The sequence below is a fragment of the Vitis riparia genome, chromosome 19, assembly GCF_004353265.1.
Source record: "Vitis riparia cultivar Riparia Gloire de Montpellier isolate 1030 chromosome 19, EGFV_Vit.rip_1.0, whole genome shotgun sequence".
Taxonomy (NCBI): domain Eukaryota; kingdom Viridiplantae; phylum Streptophyta; class Magnoliopsida; order Vitales; family Vitaceae; genus Vitis; species Vitis riparia.
In genome coordinates, this window is record NC_048449.1 from 7,122,107 (window position 1) to 7,144,423 (window position 22,317).

A 22,317-nucleotide genomic window follows, 5' to 3' on the forward strand; every position below is an offset into this window, starting at 1 on the left:
GGGTAAAATATGAATGGCATGAGTGACATGACTTTATGGCTAAACCATTCACTGTATGGATATAAACAATGCCCCAACTCATGCTGTAGAGCAATCCAAGAAAATCTTGGAGAAAATATGAAAATAACACCGTTTGACACATTTAGATTAAGAAGGAAAGATGTCTTGGAAAAAGAGGTTGAGATCGCCCTTGAGAATGTCAAATGCCAACATCTTGTCCACTGCATCCTGCAATCAGTTCGGCCAATTTGGCTTTAGCAATGTAGGAACAAGATATATGGAAATTTCAAATTCATTCTATTTAAGATTTAGGTTCTGAATGCAACACCTTGTACAGCTGATCCTGAGCCGATATTCTCTTGTTGCACAGACGCTCAACATGCTTATTATTTCCAATAGCATCCAATATACATGCTGCTCTCTTAATAACCTCCTCTGGAACACCTACATGAACAATTTAGTAAGTAATGTCAGAAAATTGATACCTCTACTGAACTCTTAACGATTTTTAGTCACAGGAAATAAATGCATATTTGAGACCGAAAGCTCTTACAAAAGAAAGGACTTTGATACAACAAAGCAGCAGACAGGAGTGTCATTAATCCTAAATATGAAAGGCTACTCTTGACTCTCTTGAGGATTTTCTCTTGGACACCAAAATTCCTTACGACAAGACAATATGAATGATGATGCAACAGAACAGCACACGTCCAGGGAGCTAAACTAACAAATAATGTATCATCAAGTTTTCATACACATTCTGCTATAATCAGAGCATGGAAACCACATGTGTTTGCCTGTTTATCTATGTAATGATCAGAAAAGAGCTAATCGTTCACTAGGAAGATTTATATAATGCAGATCCAAAGATTTATCTGTCTTTTTTCTTTTCGTTTTCTCTTTTTAGTTTTTTTTTTTTATTTTGCATACAAAATTATTCTCAATGTACTACTGCAATATGAGGTTATCAACATGAATCATGTTCAATCATTATAAGCAGCTATCAAAAAACCATGATCTGCATGTCACAAATCTAAATAAAAAAAGCACCCAACTTTTGGATCCATGTATGTTTAAGACGTACCAGCAAGTAGTGCACAGTGCAGCCCTGCACAATGCAAACTGAAAAATATGACCTCCAATAAAAAAATTTGGTAGGCATCCCCAACTCAAAGTAAAAAAAAAAATACATATCCTCACCATAGCTAAGAAGTGCATGTCCAGGAACTAGCCTGAAAGACATGAGCAAAGAATTCACGTTTTACCATAACTAATGTTAATGGAAAATCAAAATAATCTACAAATTGTAAGTTGTCTACCTACATTTTTTTGGCTCAGTAAGCCAGATACAAGGCTGATTCACTATTCAAGGAGTTTGACCCAGTAATTATAAATAGTTGACTAAGTTGTGAAAAGAAACAGTAGATGGTTGTTCTGTCTACAAATGTGCACAAACTGCTGAGATAGGTATCATGAAAAAATTGCATGTGGAGTTGGGTCTGATCATCACAAAGGAGATTATATTTCCATTAATCAAATAGTCTACACTCTACAGGAAGCAATAGAAACATACCGATAAAGGAATACGATATCTTCAATATCTGTACAGTTGTTGTCAGGTCTCAGCACACTCATGGTGTAAAACCTGATTTTCTCAGACTGCAATTAGCAAATAAAAATAAGTGTCCCTTTCGTGGCATGAAAGACACAAACTCTGAATAAACTTAAGTAGCAGATCTATGAGCGTATACCTTTGGTAAGCAACTCTCATTGAACATCTCAGTCAAGTGAGTGCAAACCAGAACCTGCAAAGCAGTAGACATATTCCATTGCAAGAATATGTAATGATTATATAGATATACATTTCTTACCAATTCTTGGAAGAGGCAGGAGGACAACAAACCTTTGGAGGGTCATCACTTGCAACAAAATGATTAATAGTTCCCCCAAGGAGACCAATACCATCTGGAATCAAAATCCAGAACAGAGTCTAAGAGAAATAATAAATGTGTTATTATGATTAACTTGAAGGTTATGTTTGGTTCCTGGAAAATACTAAAAAAAAAACTGTTAATGAAAATAATTTTCTCATGTTTAGTTTACCATGGAAAATATAAAAGAAAATCAAATATAATTAAAATTAGTTAAAAAATTATGCATTTTCAAATTATTTAATATTTATATAGAAGTGGAAAAATAACTGAAATAGGTTTGAAGGAGCATATCAAAATAATTTATTAACTTTAAATCATTTTTTTTCCCTTCATTTTTTCTTTTTTTCTATTTTTCCTCTCTATTTTCTTTCCCTCACATTTTTCCTTAAATATATATGGCCAAAGGATCTAAGAAATGGACAATCATAATGGTGGAAAGGCTAACCTTCTGTAAGAGTACCTTTACCAAATTCATCCAGCAAACATAAAGATCGAGAGTTTGCGTGCCTACAAATGTTCTCAAGAATAACTGTAGTCATGAACCAAAATGAATAATAATTATAGATGTGAAATGTGGTTTCTACTTCCTAGCACAGAAGCTACGAATTTCTAGCTATTCAAAATATCTTACAACTCTCAATTCTAAATTTCACTTCCACAACAAGGAAACCAGGTGGACTTTAACAACCAAAACAGGGTACATCATACACATTGGCATAGCTCAGACACCAAGAAATTTGGAATGCAGATTCATCCCACAACCATTAATTCAGTAATTTGCAAGCTATCATATCCACCTATGTTAGATATACCTTAACATCATTCCCACTTGATGCAGATCAATCATAAATGTTGATTGTTCTGCAGTCATAGGCTTGCTTCCCATTGCACAAAATATCCTGCTAATAACATAATTGTTGTTAGTTTGGGCAGTTGGATGTTAATATGTTCCAAGAACCTTATGAATGGAACATGTTGCCAGTATAAGGGATATACCTATCTGTCAAACCCACAGTTGCAGCATCTGCTGGTACAAAACTTCCAATATGGGAAAGGAAAACAATTAAAGCCACCTGGAAAACCAAATATTTCATGAAATATAACTTTATGATAAGCACTTCATTGATGCATAAATCACCTTTTTGAAAAGAATGACACGTATTGATGAATTTTGCCCCAGAACAAAATGAAATGCAGCACAAGTGTGAGTAGCCAAAGTGGTGCTACATATTTACATATAGGAGGGTTTGAGACAGCCAAAAAATATGCTAAAATAGGAATGTCCTAGTTACATGAATACCTGCTATCCTTACATGGATAAATAATACATATTTCAATTTACTTCATTGGGTTTACCATTAGAAAGGAATCCCAACTGAGTCAAAACATGATCACCACCACAGCCAGAAGAGAACATACTCAATGATAGACACTTCATAATTATTAAGAATTTTGAACAGAAAATCAATTTAAATCAACAAATATCAATAAGACATTATATCTAAAATTTATTAAAAAAAAGAAAGGAAGAGACAGCAGAATCATCAATCCATATTCATGAAAAATAAAATAAAAAATAAAAAAAAAGGTGAAAGGCTTGAGAACAGATTAGCTTTGTGTTCTACGTCTGAATTCCATACTGGGGACAAAGAGGCAAACATACGCATGTAAACAGTCATGATGCATACAGTCATTCAAACATCGCCCACCCACAAACATATGCGTGCATTAATGGTATTAGAATGTTTGTGCATGTGGTAGTAATGGGGTAGAACAAGGCTTCACAAGGAGAATGAATATCATTATTGACCTGCTTTATGTAGACGCTCTTCCCTGAATAATTGGGACCAGTGATGATATTAATTCTTCCTGGAAACAGAACAACCTTGAAAGTTTAACAAGAATAATGGGTATGTTATATGCAGAGATGGGATTAGGCTTTTGAGTTAAGATCGGCATCAAATGCTAGTTGAAACATGTGACTCCAATTACCATCATCAAGAATCTTTGTATCATTGGGAATGAATGTGTCTACTGTCATTTCCTGCAAAACATGTCTGCAGGCCATATAAACTGGTTGTTACTATCCTCGTATGAAAATACCCGATCATATTATTTCAGGTTCTTTCAAAATGACATTGATGCAAATAAAACCATGGTCAGCAGAACATGCTTGCTCACCTTCCATTTCGTATATCAAGTAATGAATCTGCACTCAAAACAGGCCTCACATAGTTGTTCTGATGAGCAATCAATGATAATGACAAAAAGCTAGATAGCAACATGGAAGTGCAGTTAGGAGAAGACATCCAGAGGAGAAAAACAATACATAGGGACTTACAAGGGAAGATGGGAAAAAATGGTCGAAATAGTATTTACCAATCAAGTTCAGCAGCAAAGCTCACTGCCTTGAGCAAATGCATTGAGAATAGGAGTATATGTGACACCAAGTCTCTAGTAATTGCCCTCTCCATGTCTTTAACAAGGAATTAAAAGAAGAAACATTACAAAAAATGGATCAGATATGTGCATTATCGAAACACTACCCTTATGACTAAATCCATGGAACCGTGTCATGGTATGTTACTGTCCTGGTCTTGGAAACTATTAGGTTGTGCCCACAGGGAACAAAACGAAGGGAAGGGAAAGAATGTTCCACAATTACCATAAGTTCAAGCACATAACAATATTCTTTAGCTATCTTGTACAAAATAAATTACATCTTACATATATTTTCTTGAGACTCAGAGTCCAAAAAAGTTTTGAAATTCTGATGTGGAAGAACACATAACAGGATCCTTTTACCTACATACCTAGAATTTTATGATATATATCTCCAAGTAGGTTGTCCAATTCTCGCGTCTTTGAGGTGCGGTAGAAGAATTTTTTTGTATCTCCATCCCCATCTGAGAACTTGATTTGACAGCCATGAGTTATTAAGTAGACAAAAAAATATATGTTACCTACATAAACTAATTTTTTTTTCCAACCATCTACTTACTGCAAATTCAAAATCTTGAAGTTTTTCTAGTGTAGTTTCATCAAGTTTGTCTTCAAAAATGCACATCAAGTATCCTATAGAGAACAAGCAAAGCAACAGCATTCATCAAATATGGTAAAATTTAGTTACAGATTCGCAGAAAAATAATAGGAACTCCAGAAATACTCCATTTGAAGACATGTTCAAATATTAATATTTTCAGAAAAGGAATCATACAATAAATTTCCTCTATCGGTAGAGATTCAGATGTAAAGTAAGAAGATGAAGCTCACACAACTCAGTTTAACTCAACAGAGCTTTTCTCTGACCAACAAGAAAAAGAAACTAATAAGAAATCACTTGGGTGTACATAATGATTTGATTATGGGCTCAAATCCAGATAGGTTAAATTTGTAAGAAAATTGGTTATTCCACATGATATTAGAACTCAAGTTGACTGGAGGTCTCATGTCAAGCCCTCCCTTCATTATTTATATGTCTAATTATGTGATCATAAAAATGTGATTTGTTTGCAAGTAATACCCCCTGTGCCTTCCATACTGGGGTATTGGGGAGGAGGGGGGTGGGGTGTGTGTGGGGGGCGGCGAGGGGTTTGGGGCGGGGGGGGGGGGGGAGAGGGAGGTGGAGCAGGGTGGGGGTTGTTAGAGTATGATTTACATTATGGACCCAAATCCTAATAGCTTAAGCTTTTAAGGAAATTGGTTACTCGGTATTTTTCAACTTTTCATGTCTGTGGTGTATTCAAATCAATACAATTATCTTTTGAAATATCCTCTCCAAACCCACCAGACAGAAAAAAAGGTCCCTCCCTCTGTTTCTTTTGGTTAGTAGCTCTAAATTTAAACGACAGTTTCATTAAAAATAAATAAATAAATAATCATATTGTTGTGGATTCTGAAATGAATAAAATTAAAATTTGTGGAGATCAGTTATCATGTATAGGATTTGACCCTCTAAAGTTGGCAGATTCAAATTTGACATGTGGTAATGAAAACAAGAAATTAATTATGTGTAGATTTCAGAAAATCCTTACATTTCCAAAACATTCCCATTAAAGATTTAATGAAATACACCAACAAATACAAAAAAAATTGGGGGGGGGTGGGGTGGGGTAAGGATGTTTCAAGTATGTGTGTGTTTCTGTATGTGATTCTCTAAGTATCTTTTAGAGCCTCTATGGGAGTGATTCTGGGTGGACCAGAAGTGCTTCCTAATACTTAAAAGAGTTTCCTTAAAAATATTAATTTTGGCAAAGTTTTAAAAATGGTTTTAGAACTCTAAAGAATCATTTGAAGTGATTCTTGAATAGCATTTGATAGGTGTTTCGTCATTAAAGCGTTTTTTATGAAGGTACTACTAACAAAAGTGTTGCAAGGTAAAAGCATTTTCAACATTCTCACTCACAAACTAGCCATTAGACACCTTTTCAATTCTTCCCAATGCACAATATCCATTTTCATAAGCCAATCATGATGCCTCAGTAATTAAGGAATAAAAGAAAATGATATAGTTTCATACAGGAAAGCTCCTTTAGACTTTGTCATATACTAATTTGCCTGATTCAAGAGGGAGGATATCGCTTGGCACCAATGAAAAATAAATTACATAAATATACATATTCAACCCTCAGAAATTATACCATCCACTAACATTCTCAGAACAAAAACTTGTAAAGAAATATAGACCAACCTATTTGGTGTATATAAACAATACAGGGAACAAGCTTGCCTCCGCAAAAATGAGGAAGTCGTGCAAGTTCTAATGATGACACCTGCAAGGCACTGTTATATTCAAAACATGACTAGATGTAAAATCCATGACAATTTTCTCATTGTTGAATTTGATCCATAAAACAGTTAAATAACTAGTACCTCTTCCAGAAATTCTGGCAATTCTTCATATATTTGCCTTAGCTCATCCAACTAAGTGTCAATGAAAAGGAATTGTTAGTCAACATTCCACATACTAATGAGAACCTTGTTTGATGAAGCATTGAAGTTTCTCACAGAAGCAAGAAATTCTATCATCTCTCAATATTGAATTAGCTGGGGAGATTTCACCAAGAAAACTTTATATATATATATATATATATATATAATATTATTATTATAAGGTGGAGATTTTACAAAAAGAAAGGAATAAAAATAGGTAAATTATGTTCCATGGTACAGGTTGAATAAAATAAGCAAGTTTTAAATATCTACATGCCATGAAAAGACAATAATATAGGAAAATCACTGACAGGAACTTTAACCTCATCACAAAAACCCTCTTTCACTAGTGTTCCATAACCCTTCTCTTTACTTCTGTTCACATCAATAACACCAATTACCTACAAACACAAAAGAAAAACATAGTGCTCTTTTCCTTTTTCAGTAAGACAAAAATAGAGCTTTCAACAAATACATTTAAGATAATGAGGGATTGGGGGATAACGTAACATTTAGAAAATAAGGCTTTCAGATTGACATGAACAATGAAGTTAGTCTGAAGCGAACCACTACAGCAGTATACATTTTCACATAAAATATTGATGGAACCTTCAAAAAGATGGTTTTTTTTTTTTTCTTTTTGATAGACTACAAAGAAGGAAATTTGCAAAAGCTTTCCTGTTGCATGGCATCTTGTTGGAGAAGTGTAAGCATAACATATATAGCTGAACAAAGATTAAAGAACTAATATAGACTAACCAATTCATAGACATAAGCCAACTCTGTTGTAATGCATGAATGAGCCTGCAATAAGCTTAAACAAACATACATGTCAAGAAACTGTAAATGTATATAAAAATACAGAGTCTTACAGAGAGAGCAATTGAAGCAATAGTTTGATACCTTTTCAACAATGTCCAAATTCAAATACTTCACTTGCTCTTGAAGACTTTCTGAAATGCCTACTTCAAATATCTTGTTCACATGCAAGAGTGAACAAACACTCTAAAAGAGAGCAAACAATGAAAATAGTGAGCCAAAAAGATTTCAGGTGCTTGAAATCTTAGAACCAATGGAGAAGGGCAACTTGCTTTAACACACTGTATAAAGGTCAAAATATGCTTCCATTGCTGCTTAAGGATCAAATTCAGCAGTTTATTATCAATAGGGAAATGCCCGAAAGTGATGTGTTTACCAATGCAATCAAATGACACTTTGTTGCAAAGTAATCTGATGTATTGACAGGATGCAGATGTTTTATTTATCCAGAGTCAAAAGGGCAGCAAACCTACAGAAATTTAGACACATGAACCAGGCTATATTTATGTCTAAATTTACTATATGTTACGACAATTAATGTCTAACATGCCAATCATCAAGGGTGACTATTGTTCAATCTGAGATCTGATAACCACCTAGTACTACCAAGCATCCTTGGCATCAGCTCAGCAGATGGGTAGTTTACGAATATCAAATGAATTGGAAAAACAGATCTAACATTTGATGCATAGAATATAGAGGTAAACCTACCTTCAAAAAGGATGCCCAGTCAGTGCTTGTGCATATGGAGCTTGGGGAGTTGAATTTCTTCACAAAATGAAAAACATTAAGCTTCAGAAACTTCAGAATTAAAAAATACATGTGCAAAAGAGATACTTCCATAATGGAGAGTCATATCAGATGATAATGATGGACTATTAGTATCATCATCAAGAACAACCACAAAATGGGCTATTGTGTGTTATAACTGACAGAATTTTGCTATGATTTCAATATGTAGTATGCCAAGCCAACATCTAACAAGTTCATCATTTAGTGCAGCAAAGAAAGGATGATATGGTAATGAAGAATAAACCTCTAGGGTTTATTCATTAAAAAAGGAAGAGAAGGATAGTTTAGTAGGATAGTCTAGTTTCATTGTCCTATTAGAGTATTTTTTTGTAGGATTGGTTTTAGTATTCATTTGTTAATTTTTTATTTTAGTTTGTTAAGTTTCTATTTTAGTTAGGGGTTGACTTCTTGTCAAGTTTCTATTTCATTTAATCTTCTTATTATGTCAGAAAAGTTTTTATTTCTTTTAGTGTCTAATAATATGCCTTTCTTATATCTTTGCCTATTCTGCAAAGATACAGAATTACGAAAGTTGTCCTACTATGGAAGAGAGTCATAAGAGTCTATATATACCCTTATAGTCTTTAAAAGTACAGCGGGGGTTTTTAATAAAAGTTTCAGCATCTATTATGCTTTCTTTGAGGGTGTGATTACCTTTTTCCTAATTGTGATTGCCTTGAACCTTGGTGTGATTGCCAAGGATTTCTTTTCTTCTTTTTCAGTCATTGTTTATTTTCTTCACTTTATTCTATGACATAGAGAATCGTATAGTGTTGGAAATTTTAACATCCTGCATCATATAGATTTCAAAAATTACATGATTCAAAAGGTTTTATAAAAGACAAAAGAAACGTTTCTACAGATTGCAAATATATGTTAAATGTGTGTAGTTTTCCTAGCTCCAGCCACCGAATGACACCTGCATCATTGGAAAATAAAGACTAGAGCAAGAAACTTGACTTTTTGTGAAGGAGAAAGAAGAAGAGAGAGAAGATAACAGAATTTTACCTTCAATATATAGGGAATATCCTTTACAGACTTCAGTGTTTCTCGTAAAGAAACTGTCAATTCTTCAGAACAAAGGAAGAATGATATCTTGATTTGTTAAAGAAAAACCCTTGCTGTGGCATATTAAGGATGATTTGGAGGTCAATGCTCAGATATTATTGCTTCAGACAAAGCAATTTCATTTTACAAGTGTAGTTCTCGAAATTTTTATGTGCTTAGGTCATTCAACAAACCACCATGAAAGGCTGTCTCACAAAATTGTTAAGGCATATAAACCATGTTACACACCGCAGGTCACTGATTCAGGCTTCACAAAGCAAGAGTCAGCCTAACCCATTTTGACAATGAAAGGATACAGCATTTAGACGACTGTTCAAGTTTTCAAGGTCTAGTATAGGCCGCAAGAACCAGTTTCTAGAGCAAGATAGACCAATTATCCAACTCCTCACATTAGAGATAATGCCATTAGTTGCACCACAAATAGCTGAAACTGATTTTACCTTAATAGACGTCTACCCATTGGTGTTACACACTGAATCAACAAAAATAATTTAGTCCAAATCAAAACACACTGAAGAACTAAAAATCAAATGGCTTCGCATACCTTATTCATCATTCCAAACACAGAGAACCTGAAGATCAAGGATGTCAATACTCATCTACTATTAATACAAACTAATCAGAATATGTTTCAGCACATACCCTTCTTTTGCTCTACCAATGCCCATATGACTTGGGTGTTTGTCTATTTGGAAAATCTGCAAGGCCTCGTGAGCTGCTGCATCAAGTTTGAGAAATTTGTGTCTGGTTTTGTTTGTCAAGTCATATATTTTAGTACACATTTCATTTACTGAATTTATTAGTTTTCCAGAAAAAAAAAAGGGTGGGAGGGGTAGTAATTGGCTAATCAATCGTATCCTGTGGCATTGGAAATAATATTCTATATTGGATTTTGGATTGCTTTTGCTGTAAAATCACCGATTATACCACTACATACATGCTTACCTCTGGCCCATGGAGAAGCACATTAAAGTAAAAACAAAATCATTTCAGTGCTGTAGACAATGTATAAGAGGATACAATGAAATTTCTGTGACAAAATCAATTGTAATTGATGCATTCCCACATTCCTTTTGCTCAAGGGTATCAACAATCCTCTCATTCTCCAATATGGCAAGAAGGCCCCCACTTGCACGAACTTGAATGTCACTTCCAATATCCATCATAGAACTCAGCTGCAATTGGTAGAAGAACAAAAGATGCTCAACATGCATATCAAGGTAGACACACAAAACATATTTATTTGGGGTCCCAATAAGGCAGTAATTTCTCAAAAATAGGATTTCAGGGTCAATAGCACTCTGAAACTATTGAAAAGGAACATCAACACAATGCAAGATTTTACATGATTTCATCACATTGGAGACTTTAATGCCATAGTTGGAAACTAGAAAATGTTTTGGAGATTCCCATTATCTAAATAGTAGCAAACAAAAGCCATATTTATAAGCCCACAACCGTGGACTGCTCTACACAATTTGAAAACTAGGAGAACAGCAATGCAATTGTCATCAGGATTCAGAAACAAAAAAGTACTCGTAAGTAATTACAAAAATTTGGATTGGTGTATCACATGAAATAATTTCTAAAACTTAAAAATATGACATAAAACATCATTTGAAGAATTAACAACTATTATATGGAACCAAACATGGAATCTCTTCCATCCTAATTTCAGGACTAAATTTTTAAAGTAAATATTCTACTATTATTTTTTACTCAAAATAAGTCAACCTCGTGCTTATTTGATTTTTTCAATCATGCATTAAATCTTTTGGTAGCACAGTTAGAAAAGCTCCCTAAAACTTTTATCTAAACATTTTAACCGTTTGGTGCATAGTTTTCTAATCACATGATCAGAAAACTTACAGATCAAACAACTGGACTTCCCAAAAGTTAAGCATATCACCTAACTTTTAACAAATATATGTCTCTTCTGTGGTCAGAGCCAGATAGATCCATTGAATGAAATTGCCAGATGTTTGCTGCTAACCTCCTGCTTTAAGGAAAATATTTTCTATAATTCCCAACTTGGAATTCTTTTATTTCAGTTTTTAGTTTCCCTAATCCAGTGCCCTTAAATACGAAATGAATTTTTGCTTACATTGTCAGACACCTTACTAGTCCATATTGCATCCAACCAAGATTGAAGATATGATGCAATATGCTCTTTTGATTAGCCTAGTTTTCAGCTCTATTTGCTACTACACGAAATTCAGAATCCCATCATGCAATCTTTGGTTAGCCCAGTTTTCAGCTCCATATTGTAGTGCATGACATTAGGAGTCCCATAATCTTCTGCAAGAAGAGGATAAGCAAACTACTGAAGGTGCTTCAGATAATATTCAAAATTGGAAGTACTTGTACAAGGGATGCTTCAAATGTCCCTGCAATCATTTATCTGCTCTTGATTAGCCGGTTTCATCTCAAACTTATGAACATTGAATTGTTCCACTAATTGCAACCCTATTTGACCTGTTCATGCCCTTTGTTTCCATATTCTAACAGGAACAGGTATGCAATAAAGCAATCTTATTAAACTATAGCAGCAGTTACGTTATAGCAAATGATACTGCATGCAACATACGAGTCAACCACAACTTGAGGAGCTTGAAGAAACCAACCTCAAGATGCAAAGGAACTTTTATTTCAGAAACACAACAAGATATGAAATATCACAAACCGGAGCCAACATACGTGACTTTTTAACTTACAAAACAAATTCTCTCCTTGATGTTTAATCCATCGTCCATCCCAGTTACTCTAAGGTAAATCAGTCTGTGATATTCCAAAAGAAAAATAATAATATTAATAATAAATAGAGAGAGAGCAAGAGGAATCAATTTATCAATGAGAAAAGCATAACAAATATATATATATATATATATATATATATGATGGATCAAGATTAAGAAAGATATATGATATAATTCTTCTAACACTTCTCAGTAATGTTTTCATATATGGTAAAGATATTTAAACCATATTCCATGCATTGAGTTTGCAAAAATCAACTACCTGCAGGAAACCATTTCATGCCAGATATCTAATAGAAAAGCAAATGAAATATTGGTTGTTGAAGCTTTTTTTTTTCCTTTCTTGCTTTTTATTTATTTATTTTGGTGCAATTATTTTAAAAAGATACATCCATTATGAACTTTTTAATAACCAACTTCAGTTTCAGTTTAGCATTTGAGCATTCAACTATCTAAAAGAAATACGCAACACAACAACTTTTCTGTCAAGCTTACAAACAACTAATCATATTACTATGATCCCCTTGGAAAAATGGACATGATTTCAAATGCTTTAGCTCAAATTTCTCTTCAATTAGAAGATTCCAAAAATCTAATACAACTCCAAAGCACATCAAATAGAGCACAATACAACATTTGGCTAATTGGTTTTATACCTGTGCCATGCTTGCTCATAGCTGAATATTGAACTTTTCATAAGCTTCACTGTAGGGGCCTCAGTTGTTCCATCTGCATCACTTAAGGTGTAAAAAAGACCCACAAGCTAACAGTTGTAACAGTTGTAAGGCAGCATACCATACCACTTCGTTGTAATGCAGACAAGAAGGAGTCCTCACATTTAGTGCTCGTGTAAATGATTAGGGGCTTTGCTTGATACTTTACTGAAATAAGTGTTCAGTCAAGAGAAATGTATAGGATACACAAAACTCTGCACACTCAAAATAATGATCGAAAAACAATTCCCCACAAAAATTATTAGACACAATAACAGGACAAAAATAACTCAACAAAGCATCCTTGAATTCAATTATCAAAGAACACAGCCCTAAATTGGTGAAACTGTATAAAGAAGGCCTTTTTACCATTAACAAAGAGACATGAAGTCCTACCCAAATCAATCAAAGGAAAATCTGAACTGCCATCTTCCCAAACTTCCAGGACATGCAGTTGGCGAATACTGGAATCATAATAAGAAATTCCAACCCTGGCAATAAATTTTGGTTGAAGCCATCAATGTTAAACAAATGGATCCTACTTGATTGTTAGATTATAAAGACAATATTCCACATTGGCCATATTTCCCTTTCATTGCTCAGCTTACCAGTGCTAGCTTTTTTTGGTCCATACAGGGTAAAGAACATTTAAGTCCTAGGATTTCAACCACATGAAGAAGAGTTTATTAACATAAATAATAGATTAACAGAACAAGCTATATCACTTGTGATGCTCCCTTTACTAGTTAGTGGTAAAAAAATTCATTCTTTTGTTACCTTTTTACACCTAGTAATTCTACAACATCACAATTTCCTGTATCATTGCTTAAAAATCTGCAAACTCGACACATTAGTTTTTAAATGAGTTTTCACCAGATCACCAATCTCCATAAACGTCAGCTCCTCATCATCGGTAAAATATTTTGTTTTTATGTATAAAATAGAAATATGTTGGGAACATTAACACAACATAATTCTGGTAGCATGAACCTCACCGATGACCGTGCAGAATGCATGCCATATACACCTGCATAGAATCCAAAATAGTGGGTTATTTTGTGTAATATGTTAACCATAATTATATGTTTCCAATGTATGTGACCATAACCATCACCCCAATTGCTAAAAAGTGATTTACCCGATTATGTCATAAAATGAAAATAATCATTAATAAATGCCCCTGTTTTACCATAACAGAGGTGTGACAGTTCTTTTAAAAGAAATGAAATCATGAGTTTAGTTAACTTGAGTAGCTCTGAGTGCTGCCCGTAGTAAATTCCCACAACAATTCTTTAGCGATCGCAGTGGCAGCAAATTGAGTTGGCTCAGCATTTTTCCATGTGTAGAGTTCCCATTATGATTGAACACAATGTTAAAAGTCTTTCTAGTATCAATCTTAAGATTTTTTTAAAAGACTCACATAAGTACAAGTATGATCATTAAAAAGATTAGCATTTCTGAAATACTAGGCATTCTAATGTAATGAATTGTGGCAGCACCAGTCAGTCTTTGTGTCAATGCATGCAGATCTCTTTCAATAGTCAAACATTGCAAAATTAATATTTCAACAGGATATCAAATTTTGATATTTAATTGAACTGGCATTTAGAATAAGCATCAGTAAAGGCGACCACATGAGTATTTTCCGCATTCACCATGAAAAAAAACCCAGACATACAGGAATCGTGAGAGATAGAAATGCTACTAACCTACACACTTGAATTTTGGGTTTGGTTACCAAGAAAAACATAGAAAAAGAAAATAAATAAATCATGATTCAATCTCAATCTCTTTCACTTTTTAAATCTAGAGAAAACATTAAAATAAATAAATAAACAAATAAAATAAAGGACAACAAGAGAGAAAGAAATCGTCTCAAATTAGCCTTCATGAAACATAGCATCCATCATTTTCTATTGTTTTTCTTCAGGCTTATCAACAGAAGAAAATGGATACTTTAAATTGCAATATGTCAATCAGAACTGAGAATCTAGTAAAATGGAAACGAAGAATATTGGAGGTGTTTTAACAACGACAAATCTAAGTTCCTTATTTTTGGTTGCCAAAAGCTCAGATCGTAAAGGGAAAAAAAAAGTCATTAAACATATCAGAAAGAGAAGAAATCATGATTTGAACCTCCATTTCTTTTTTCTTTTTTTTCTTTTTTTGGTCATTTTAAAACTAGAGAAAACAAAAAAAAAAAAAAAGGAAACAAAATAGCAACTCAGAAATAAGCTTAATCTAACTATTAAAGTAAACCAACACATAGAACACAACTCAAAATTTTGTTTTTCTTTTAATTCCCTTTGTTTTTTTTTCCTATTTCTCAGCAACCAACCAGAGGCAAGAAAGACGCAAGTGATGAGAAAATCATCGAAAATTTAGGCAATGTAGCTTTGAACTCAAGCTTATTAATCAGAACTAAGAATACAGTGAAATGCAAAGGAAGAATGAGAATTGGAGATATGTAGAAATCTTTTTTCTTGTATCAAAGTCGCTTAGGAACGAAATGCTGATTCTGCATTGCATTCGCAGGAAAATCAGAAAGTGCGAAATGGAATCGAAATTGAAGAGAGCGTTCGGAGATCCACCTGAGGTACGGCTTCAGTTTCGTCGATCTCTTCCATGGCTTGTGCTCGGAGCTGAGACAGAGAGTGAGAGCTCTGACGTATGGCCCCGTGTCCTTAAATAGTTTGCAAAGGTCAGGCGATCGAGACCCCAGTCACCCCACAACGAATGGAACCGTTTTCCCAAGCCTACAGAACGACGCCGTTTCGCACTACAGTGCCTACCAACACCGCAACCCGGTACGTTTGGCATTATTTCCCCTTTTTAGTTTAATTTTTTAGATTCTTGCGGAAAGTTATTTTTTGTAGGTACCGACCACCTATAAGGTGACGACACGTAGATAACTTTACTGCATGATTTTATGTCCTAATTTTAACTTTTTATATATATCCATATACCATCGTATATATCTTAATCCCATGGTCATGGAGATAAAAATCAATAGATACCGATATGGTAACTTAGAATCCATTTGATAGTAATTTTATGAAGTATTTATAATATTTTTAATACTTGAAAATTTTTATCATTTAAATATTAGAAATACTAAAATTGTTTCCTAAAGTATTAAAGTGATTTTAAAAAATATTTTTAGCATTTCTAATAATTAAAATATAAAAATTTTGAAATACAAAAAATATTAAAAATACTTTTTAAAATTACTATCAAATGCACTTTTAGAGTGTGGTGGACAATACTTTTATTTGAAGTGTTTTTATTGAAAATGTTTTCTTTAAAAATATTTTTACAAAAATTACCTATTAAGTATTTCCTCATGAAACATTAAAAATGATTTTTCAAAGTTTTAAACGTATTTTACAAATCTTACTAAACACCTAGTGCTTTTTTAAAAACACTTTCTAAGTTAAAAACATTTCATAAAATCGCTATTAAATGAAATTTTGATGTATTTAAAATAAATAAAATTCAAATAAACTCAGTTGGATATTTGAGAAATTTTAATATTTTTTATTTTATAATTAAATTTTTTAAAATTAAATTATTTAAAATTATTGACTTATTTTACCAAGTGTGGGAACAAGGCCTTCTATTAGCCCTCCAAGAGTTATATCTGTGTCATTATGGATGAATCATCAAATTAATACGTATCTCTTGTTAATTTTAACTAATATTTATCCTCATTAATTTTAATTATATTTACTTTTAATAGTAAATAATAAATTTGTTTATTAAATAACCATATTAAAAGTTTTGTAAAAGCATAAAATAATTATAAAATACTTAATATAAAAAATGAATTGTAGATGTAGAGTTGGATATAAAAGAGACTCTCATTAGACTTGGGTAAATAAGACAAAAGATATTTAAAATTCAAAATAAGTTCATTATTTTGACTTCTTAAAGTTATTTTTAATTTTAATAAGTGTAGCATTAAGTTCCTTTACAAAGCATGTTTAATCTATTGAATGACTTAAATTAAGTTATTAAGTCATATCAAAATTAAGTTGATTTATTAAACATCCTTACTTAAAACTTATTTCATAATTCTTATTTCAAATCTTAAGCTTGTTTGTTTAAAATTAACTTAATTTCTTTTTCAAAGCTATTAAGTTAATTGTGAAACCAATGTTTGGTTAATATCTGTTTTGATGATAACAAAACAAAATTTGAAACTAATGATTATATTTCAAGTATAATTAAGTAATAAGATTTTCAAAGTGACAGTCATAAAGACAAAATTAAGTCAAAGGAAAATCAATAAGAAAAAAAAAATCAAAGAAAAACGTTTTCAAGACATAAGTTTTATAAGATATTTTTGTAGGGTTGTTGGTGCACTAGATTTTTTTCATACATTATATTATTTACTTATGCACTAAAATCATCTAAGAATTACTTTGGGTTAAATCTTTTTAAAATTAGATGATTTCATTTCATGTTTTCAACTGAAATCTTATGTAAATGCTTTCCAAACTAATTTAAAGGCTTTGTTTGGTTCCTGGAAAATGCTAAGGAAAGAAAAAAAAAATGTAGAGGAAAATGGTTTTCTTTAGTTTGGATGACATGGAAAATAAGATGGAAAAAAAATATAAAGGAAAGTATTAAAGAAAATATTGTAATATTTTCCGTATTATTTTCCTTAAAAAATAACGAGGAAAATAAGAGAAAAAGAGAAGGGTAAAAGGTGGGGTGGGGGGTGGGGGGATTTTATCGGGCTCTTGTTCACCAAGGCTTCACCTCTCACTTCCTCTTCATCGGTGGCTATGGCTTCTCATTGTCGTCGACCCTTTCAACGGCCACCACAATCACTCCAACCACCTTCCAGGGCCGAAAACGTACCATTTTCAGGCACTCGAGTTCCCATGGATGAAGTGCGCTCTTCAAATCAAGTTCCCATGGATGAAATGGATTCTTCAAATCCAGTGAATGTATTCGGATCCATGTTTTCAGATCAGGTATGAATTAAACTCCAATCCACCTCATCCTGTGAAAACTCGGAACCCAAGCTAATCGTTCTCTCTTGGGTTCTCTATTTGGGTTTCTAGGTTGCTTTTGCCTTTCCCGTTTCTTAAATTTCGCCATAGTTTTTCTAAACTTTCCTAACTTGTTGCTTTCTAGATTTGATATGATTTTTACCCTTGATGTTCTGTTATTGTTTACTGGCTGATGGTTTTTTCATAATTTGGTTGGGGGAATAGGTCTACAGTTGTGTATTGCATATATGTATCTTGTTGCTGCCTCCGAGTGCTTGGTTATTGTTTTGTATCATTGTTGGTGGCATCAATTTTTGGAAGGTTTATTGCATATATTCTGTAATTGGGCTTGTGTTTATTGCATATATGTGTATTGCATATATGTTGTAATTGGGAATTTGACATAGTGTTCACACGGGAAATGTTTCATTTGATCCATATTACTTGGTTTTTTCAATGACACGTGAATCTATATTTGACGAGAGAAGAGGGATGGCTCTTCTAGCAATGGTAAGTTGATCGCTAACCAGCCACACCTGACCCTCTTTCATCATCATACTTAGTTTTTCGAATTACTCTTCATTTGTTTCTCTTTAATAGCCAAATTGGTTCAATTGTCTAAAAATGAATCAAATTCCACATATGACTTGGCATAAAAATCACCTCAATTGATATCATTCCAGGGGATTCCCAAATGACTCTTTGTATTTCTTGATTTGCTTACATTATGAGAGTAGTTACAGAACTTAAGTTGTACAATAAGCATCAATTGGTAGGCTATGATCATTATGACTCTCTGGAGCTCTAAGAAAACCCATAAGGCAGAAATTCTCAACTCGTGTAATGGGTTCAAAGTGGAATAGATTGTATGAATATTCCATTATTTAATTTATTTTTGTGTTTATGTGATGTCATTCAATTGGATTCTTAAATTATTTAGCTTTACAAAGTTTGATGTTGTGTATAAGTAATCAAGTTTGAAGGCTATCTGTTGATGTGTTTTCATTTAAAAATAATCTAGAATTTGACAAGCTTGTTTGATTAAAATGACATGTGGAAGGTGCAAAATTTCTTTTGTTTTTGGTGCTCAGGGTTTTCAAAATTGTCATGCTTTTTAATAGAACATACCAAATGGTTCTTACTTTTGGAGGATTTTTTTTTCTTTTCTATTTTTTTTTATTTTTTATTTGGGTTAATGCATAAGCATGACAGAGTGTATTGGTTGAAGCCTTTTTCTTGATTTGAAAAAGGGATGTCAGATTTCAGCCAATGTGCAACAGGGTTAAAGTGAACCATGTTGGAATTGTTCACTTGAGAAACTTATTAATTATTTGAGAAAATGAACACGTGCCTTTTTGTGGCTTGGTCATTACAAAACAAAGAAGTTTCCCCTTTGGAACAAACTTGAGCCTACAATACTGGATTGTTTTGATATGGAAGATGAAGGGGAATATGATTGTGCTCTTTATAACATTCTTTTGTAGTGAAGGAGAAATTATGTCGGGGGAACTGAATCACGGTGCCATAATTTACCACTACCATCCTATAGGTTTAGAGAATATGGAAATGTTGAATAGATCAACTGACATTGTCAAGGGAATTTTGTGATGTAGTTTTGAGAAGCATGCTATGATACCCAGACTCTCCAATTGCACCTTGTGTAATTGTGTCAACACAATGTGACTATTTGCTTCAAATGTTACCTTGTTAGATACTCCTACTTTGCTCCAAAGTCCAAAGGGCATGAGTCCATGCCACTACCAGATCTCCAAACTTTCAAGACCACTGAGGCATTCTAATCCAAACCTACTCTCCTACAAAAGATGCAATCTCCCCACGTCCTCTTACCATTAGTTTTTAGAATATGAAATTTCATGATTCCAAGCATTGGGAGTGTTGCAGGCAGGCCTTTCCTTTGTCAAAACCTACATCATGGCAAAAACATACCCAATTTAAATTATGAATGAGCAGACATACCCAGTTTAAAATAAGGAAGAGTGGTCTCTACTTTTGTTATTTTGAGTAGGGAAAGTAGAGTTCAAAGAAAATTGCTAATATTTATGATATATGAAAGCCCGTACTTGATTGAAAGCAAGGAGAGGATATGGCTGGGACAGTAAATGAATATATCTAATATCTAATATCTATATCAATAAAAGGGATGTGGGCAATGCAGTTCTCTTATAAGCACATTTCTTTTAGAATAGGACAACTTGTACTAAGCCTTCTAAGTATTGCAGGCAGCCCAAGGACCAGAGATTAGGTGATCAATAAATATGTAGGCACCTTTCTTAAGATACTATAGTATACATCCAGAGTCAGCCAGAAGGTTTGTTTAACATGTGCCCTGTTTCACATCACTCTCTCTCTCTGATTGGGATTCTTCAACCATAAAGTTTTTTTTTTAATATCAAGGAGTTATTATAGATGCTTATCAGCTCTCACTAATCTGGACCCACCAATTATAATTTATTTTGTTTCCTCATTACTTTCCCAATACCAAACATCACCGGCATTTAACATTTGATAAAAATTAAGGCTCATTCAATTTATCTACCAGAAATACAAAAGAGATAGAAACAAAATAAACACCAAAAATCAAGGCCATGTTTGGGATTGCTTCCTAACATAGTTTTTTTTTTTTTTTCTTTTTTTTTGCATTTGAACTAAAATATAGATTCATTTGAACTAAAATAGTGTATGGGTTTTCCATTTCTTTTTACCTAATTTACTTTTCTATTATTTGTGCAGGCAAAACAAGTTCATCCTGATAAAAATCCGAGTGACCCTTTGGCAGCTGAACAATCTCAGGTAAGTTCACTTCTTTGTCATTCATTCATCATCTTCTTCTTAATACTCTACTCTCCTTCATTCATCCCAAAACTAAGTGGAGGACCAAGTATTCTTAAGTAATCATGCAAATTTCAGACTAAATAATGAACTTAGAAAGAGTTTCATTTTGTTATCATGCTTTAAACTAGACATTTCAACTCTAGTAAGGTCTGTTTTACCATAAGTGGTAACTTGTCATTAATTTAACTATCATAAATAGTCATAATCAATCTTAGATTAAGTTAATTTAACTATCACATTTCAAGACTGAATAATGACTTTACTAAATCATTCATCTTACTTTGCTATCATGTAGACTTATAATGAAGAGTGGCAAAGACTTAGAAGATGGGCTACAACTTGTGTAGCGATGTATGCTGCATATATGGCAATTCTTGTTTCGGTTTATCATCGCTCAAACTATTTGGAGAGATCAATCTCTAATGAAGGAGATTATGAACGACATGCTTTGATGGAAAGACTTACACTAATGGATAATGAAGATTGTTATAATAAACTACATATGGGAAAGGATGCATTCGCAAGACTAGTAAACATTCTTCGGGGAACAGGTCGTCTTAGAAATAGTGCACATAGTAATGTAAAAGAACAAGTTGCCAAATTCCTTCACATTGTTGGTCATAATTTAAGGAATAGAACTATGAAATTTTATTTCAAGCGTTCTAGTGAAACTGTTAGTCGTCACTTTCAACAAGTTCTTAGAGCTATAATATCTTTAGACGATGTCTTCTTAAAGCAGCCTGATGGATTAAAGTGCCCTCAAGAAATCAAGGACAATACCAAATATTGGCCCTACTTTAAGGTAAACTTACTTATCTAATAAACATCATTAGAATATTATTTATATTTTAAAATAAACTAATAATTTTGTTTCTTTATAGGATTGCATAGGGGCGATTGATGGGTCACATTTTCGTGTAAAAGTGTCAAATGATGTTGTACAAAGGTATCGAGGGCGAAAGTACTATCCAACACAAAATGTTTTAGCAGCATGTCCTTTGACTTGAAGTTCACATATGTTTTACCTGGTTGGGAAGGATCTGCGTCAGACTCGAGAATCCTAGATAATGCATTAATGAGAGATTTTGATAAATTGATTGTTCCACAAGGTGATTATTGGTGATTAGATAATAATTTATTAGCTCAAGTGACTATTACTAATAATAAATATCCTTTGTCTATGCTTCTTAGGTAAATATTATTTAGTTGATGCGGGTTTTTAGCTAAAAACTGGATTTCTTACCCCATATAGAAGCACTCGTTACCATTTAAAAGAATATAGTGTTCATCAACCAAAAAATGCTAGAGAGGTTTTCAACCTTCGACACTCGTCCTTGAGAAATGCAATTGAAAGGGCATTTGGTGTTTTGAAGAAAAGGTTTCCAATAATAGCTAGTAGGACGGAGCCACATTACCCTGTTAACACACAATCTGATATTATAGTAGCATG

The 22,317-nt window shown here is 33.2% G+C and overlaps 2 protein-coding genes across 2 annotated transcripts; one reads left to right on the forward strand and one right to left on the reverse strand.

Moving 5' to 3' along the window:
* Positions 1-60: 60 nt before the first annotated feature.
* On the reverse strand, positions 61-15,676 carry LOC117909349 (DNA mismatch repair protein MSH5). Its single transcript, XM_034823361.1, has 34 exons — positions 15,606-15,676; positions 14,010-14,041; positions 13,411-13,505; positions 13,102-13,182; positions 12,958-13,030; positions 12,260-12,323; positions 10,566-10,720; positions 10,188-10,289; positions 10,090-10,117; positions 9,986-10,017; positions 9,842-9,899; positions 9,486-9,572; positions 8,397-8,453; positions 7,770-7,871; positions 7,626-7,670; positions 7,190-7,267; positions 6,807-6,857; positions 6,625-6,706; positions 4,936-5,009; positions 4,748-4,847; positions 4,314-4,410; positions 4,116-4,205; positions 3,927-3,991; positions 3,745-3,803; positions 2,931-3,007; positions 2,747-2,833; positions 2,380-2,441; positions 1,904-1,965; positions 1,752-1,805; positions 1,574-1,659; positions 1,201-1,232; positions 1,085-1,108; positions 329-444; positions 61-228 (listed from the first exon to the last, which is right to left on the reverse strand). The coding sequence occupies exons 1-34, from the start codon at positions 15,639-15,641 to the stop codon at positions 148-150; spliced, it is 2,424 nt and encodes an 807-aa protein (XP_034679252.1). The 5' UTR covers positions 15,642-15,676; the 3' UTR covers positions 61-147.
* A 2,095-nt stretch (positions 15,677-17,771) lies between these two features.
* LOC117908116 lies at positions 17,772-21,673 on the forward strand. Its single transcript, XM_034821787.1, has 4 exons — positions 17,772-17,996; positions 20,766-20,825; positions 21,163-21,561; positions 21,632-21,673. The coding sequence occupies exons 1-4, from the start codon at positions 17,805-17,807 to the stop codon at positions 21,671-21,673; spliced, it is 693 nt and encodes a 230-aa protein (XP_034677678.1). The 5' UTR covers positions 17,772-17,804.
* The last annotated feature ends 644 nt before the right edge of the window (positions 21,674-22,317 follow it).

Coding starts and splice junctions, on each gene's coding strand:
- LOC117909349 (XM_034823361.1), bottom strand. CDS start 15,641: ATGGAAGAGATCGACGAAACTGAAGCCGTACCTCAG. Junction 10,118..10,187: donor ATTGGTAGAGCAAAAGAAGG/GTATGTGCTGAA, acceptor CTTGATCTTCAG/GTTCTCTGTGTTTGGAATGA. Junction 4,411..4,747: donor TATATATCATAAAATTCTAG/GTATGTAGGTAA, acceptor TCCTTGTTAAAG/ACATGGAGAGGGCAATTACT.
- LOC117908116 (XM_034821787.1), top strand. CDS start 17,805: ATGGCTTCTCATTGTCGTCGACCCTTTCAACGGCCACCACAATCACTC. Junction 20,826..21,162: donor TGGCAGCTGAACAATCTCAG/GTAAGTTCACTT, acceptor GCTATCATGTAG/ACTTATAATGAAGAGTGGCA. Junction 21,562..21,631: donor TTAGTCGTCACTTTCAACAA/GTTCTTAGAGCT, acceptor AGTGCCCTCAAG/AAATCAAGGACAATACCAAA.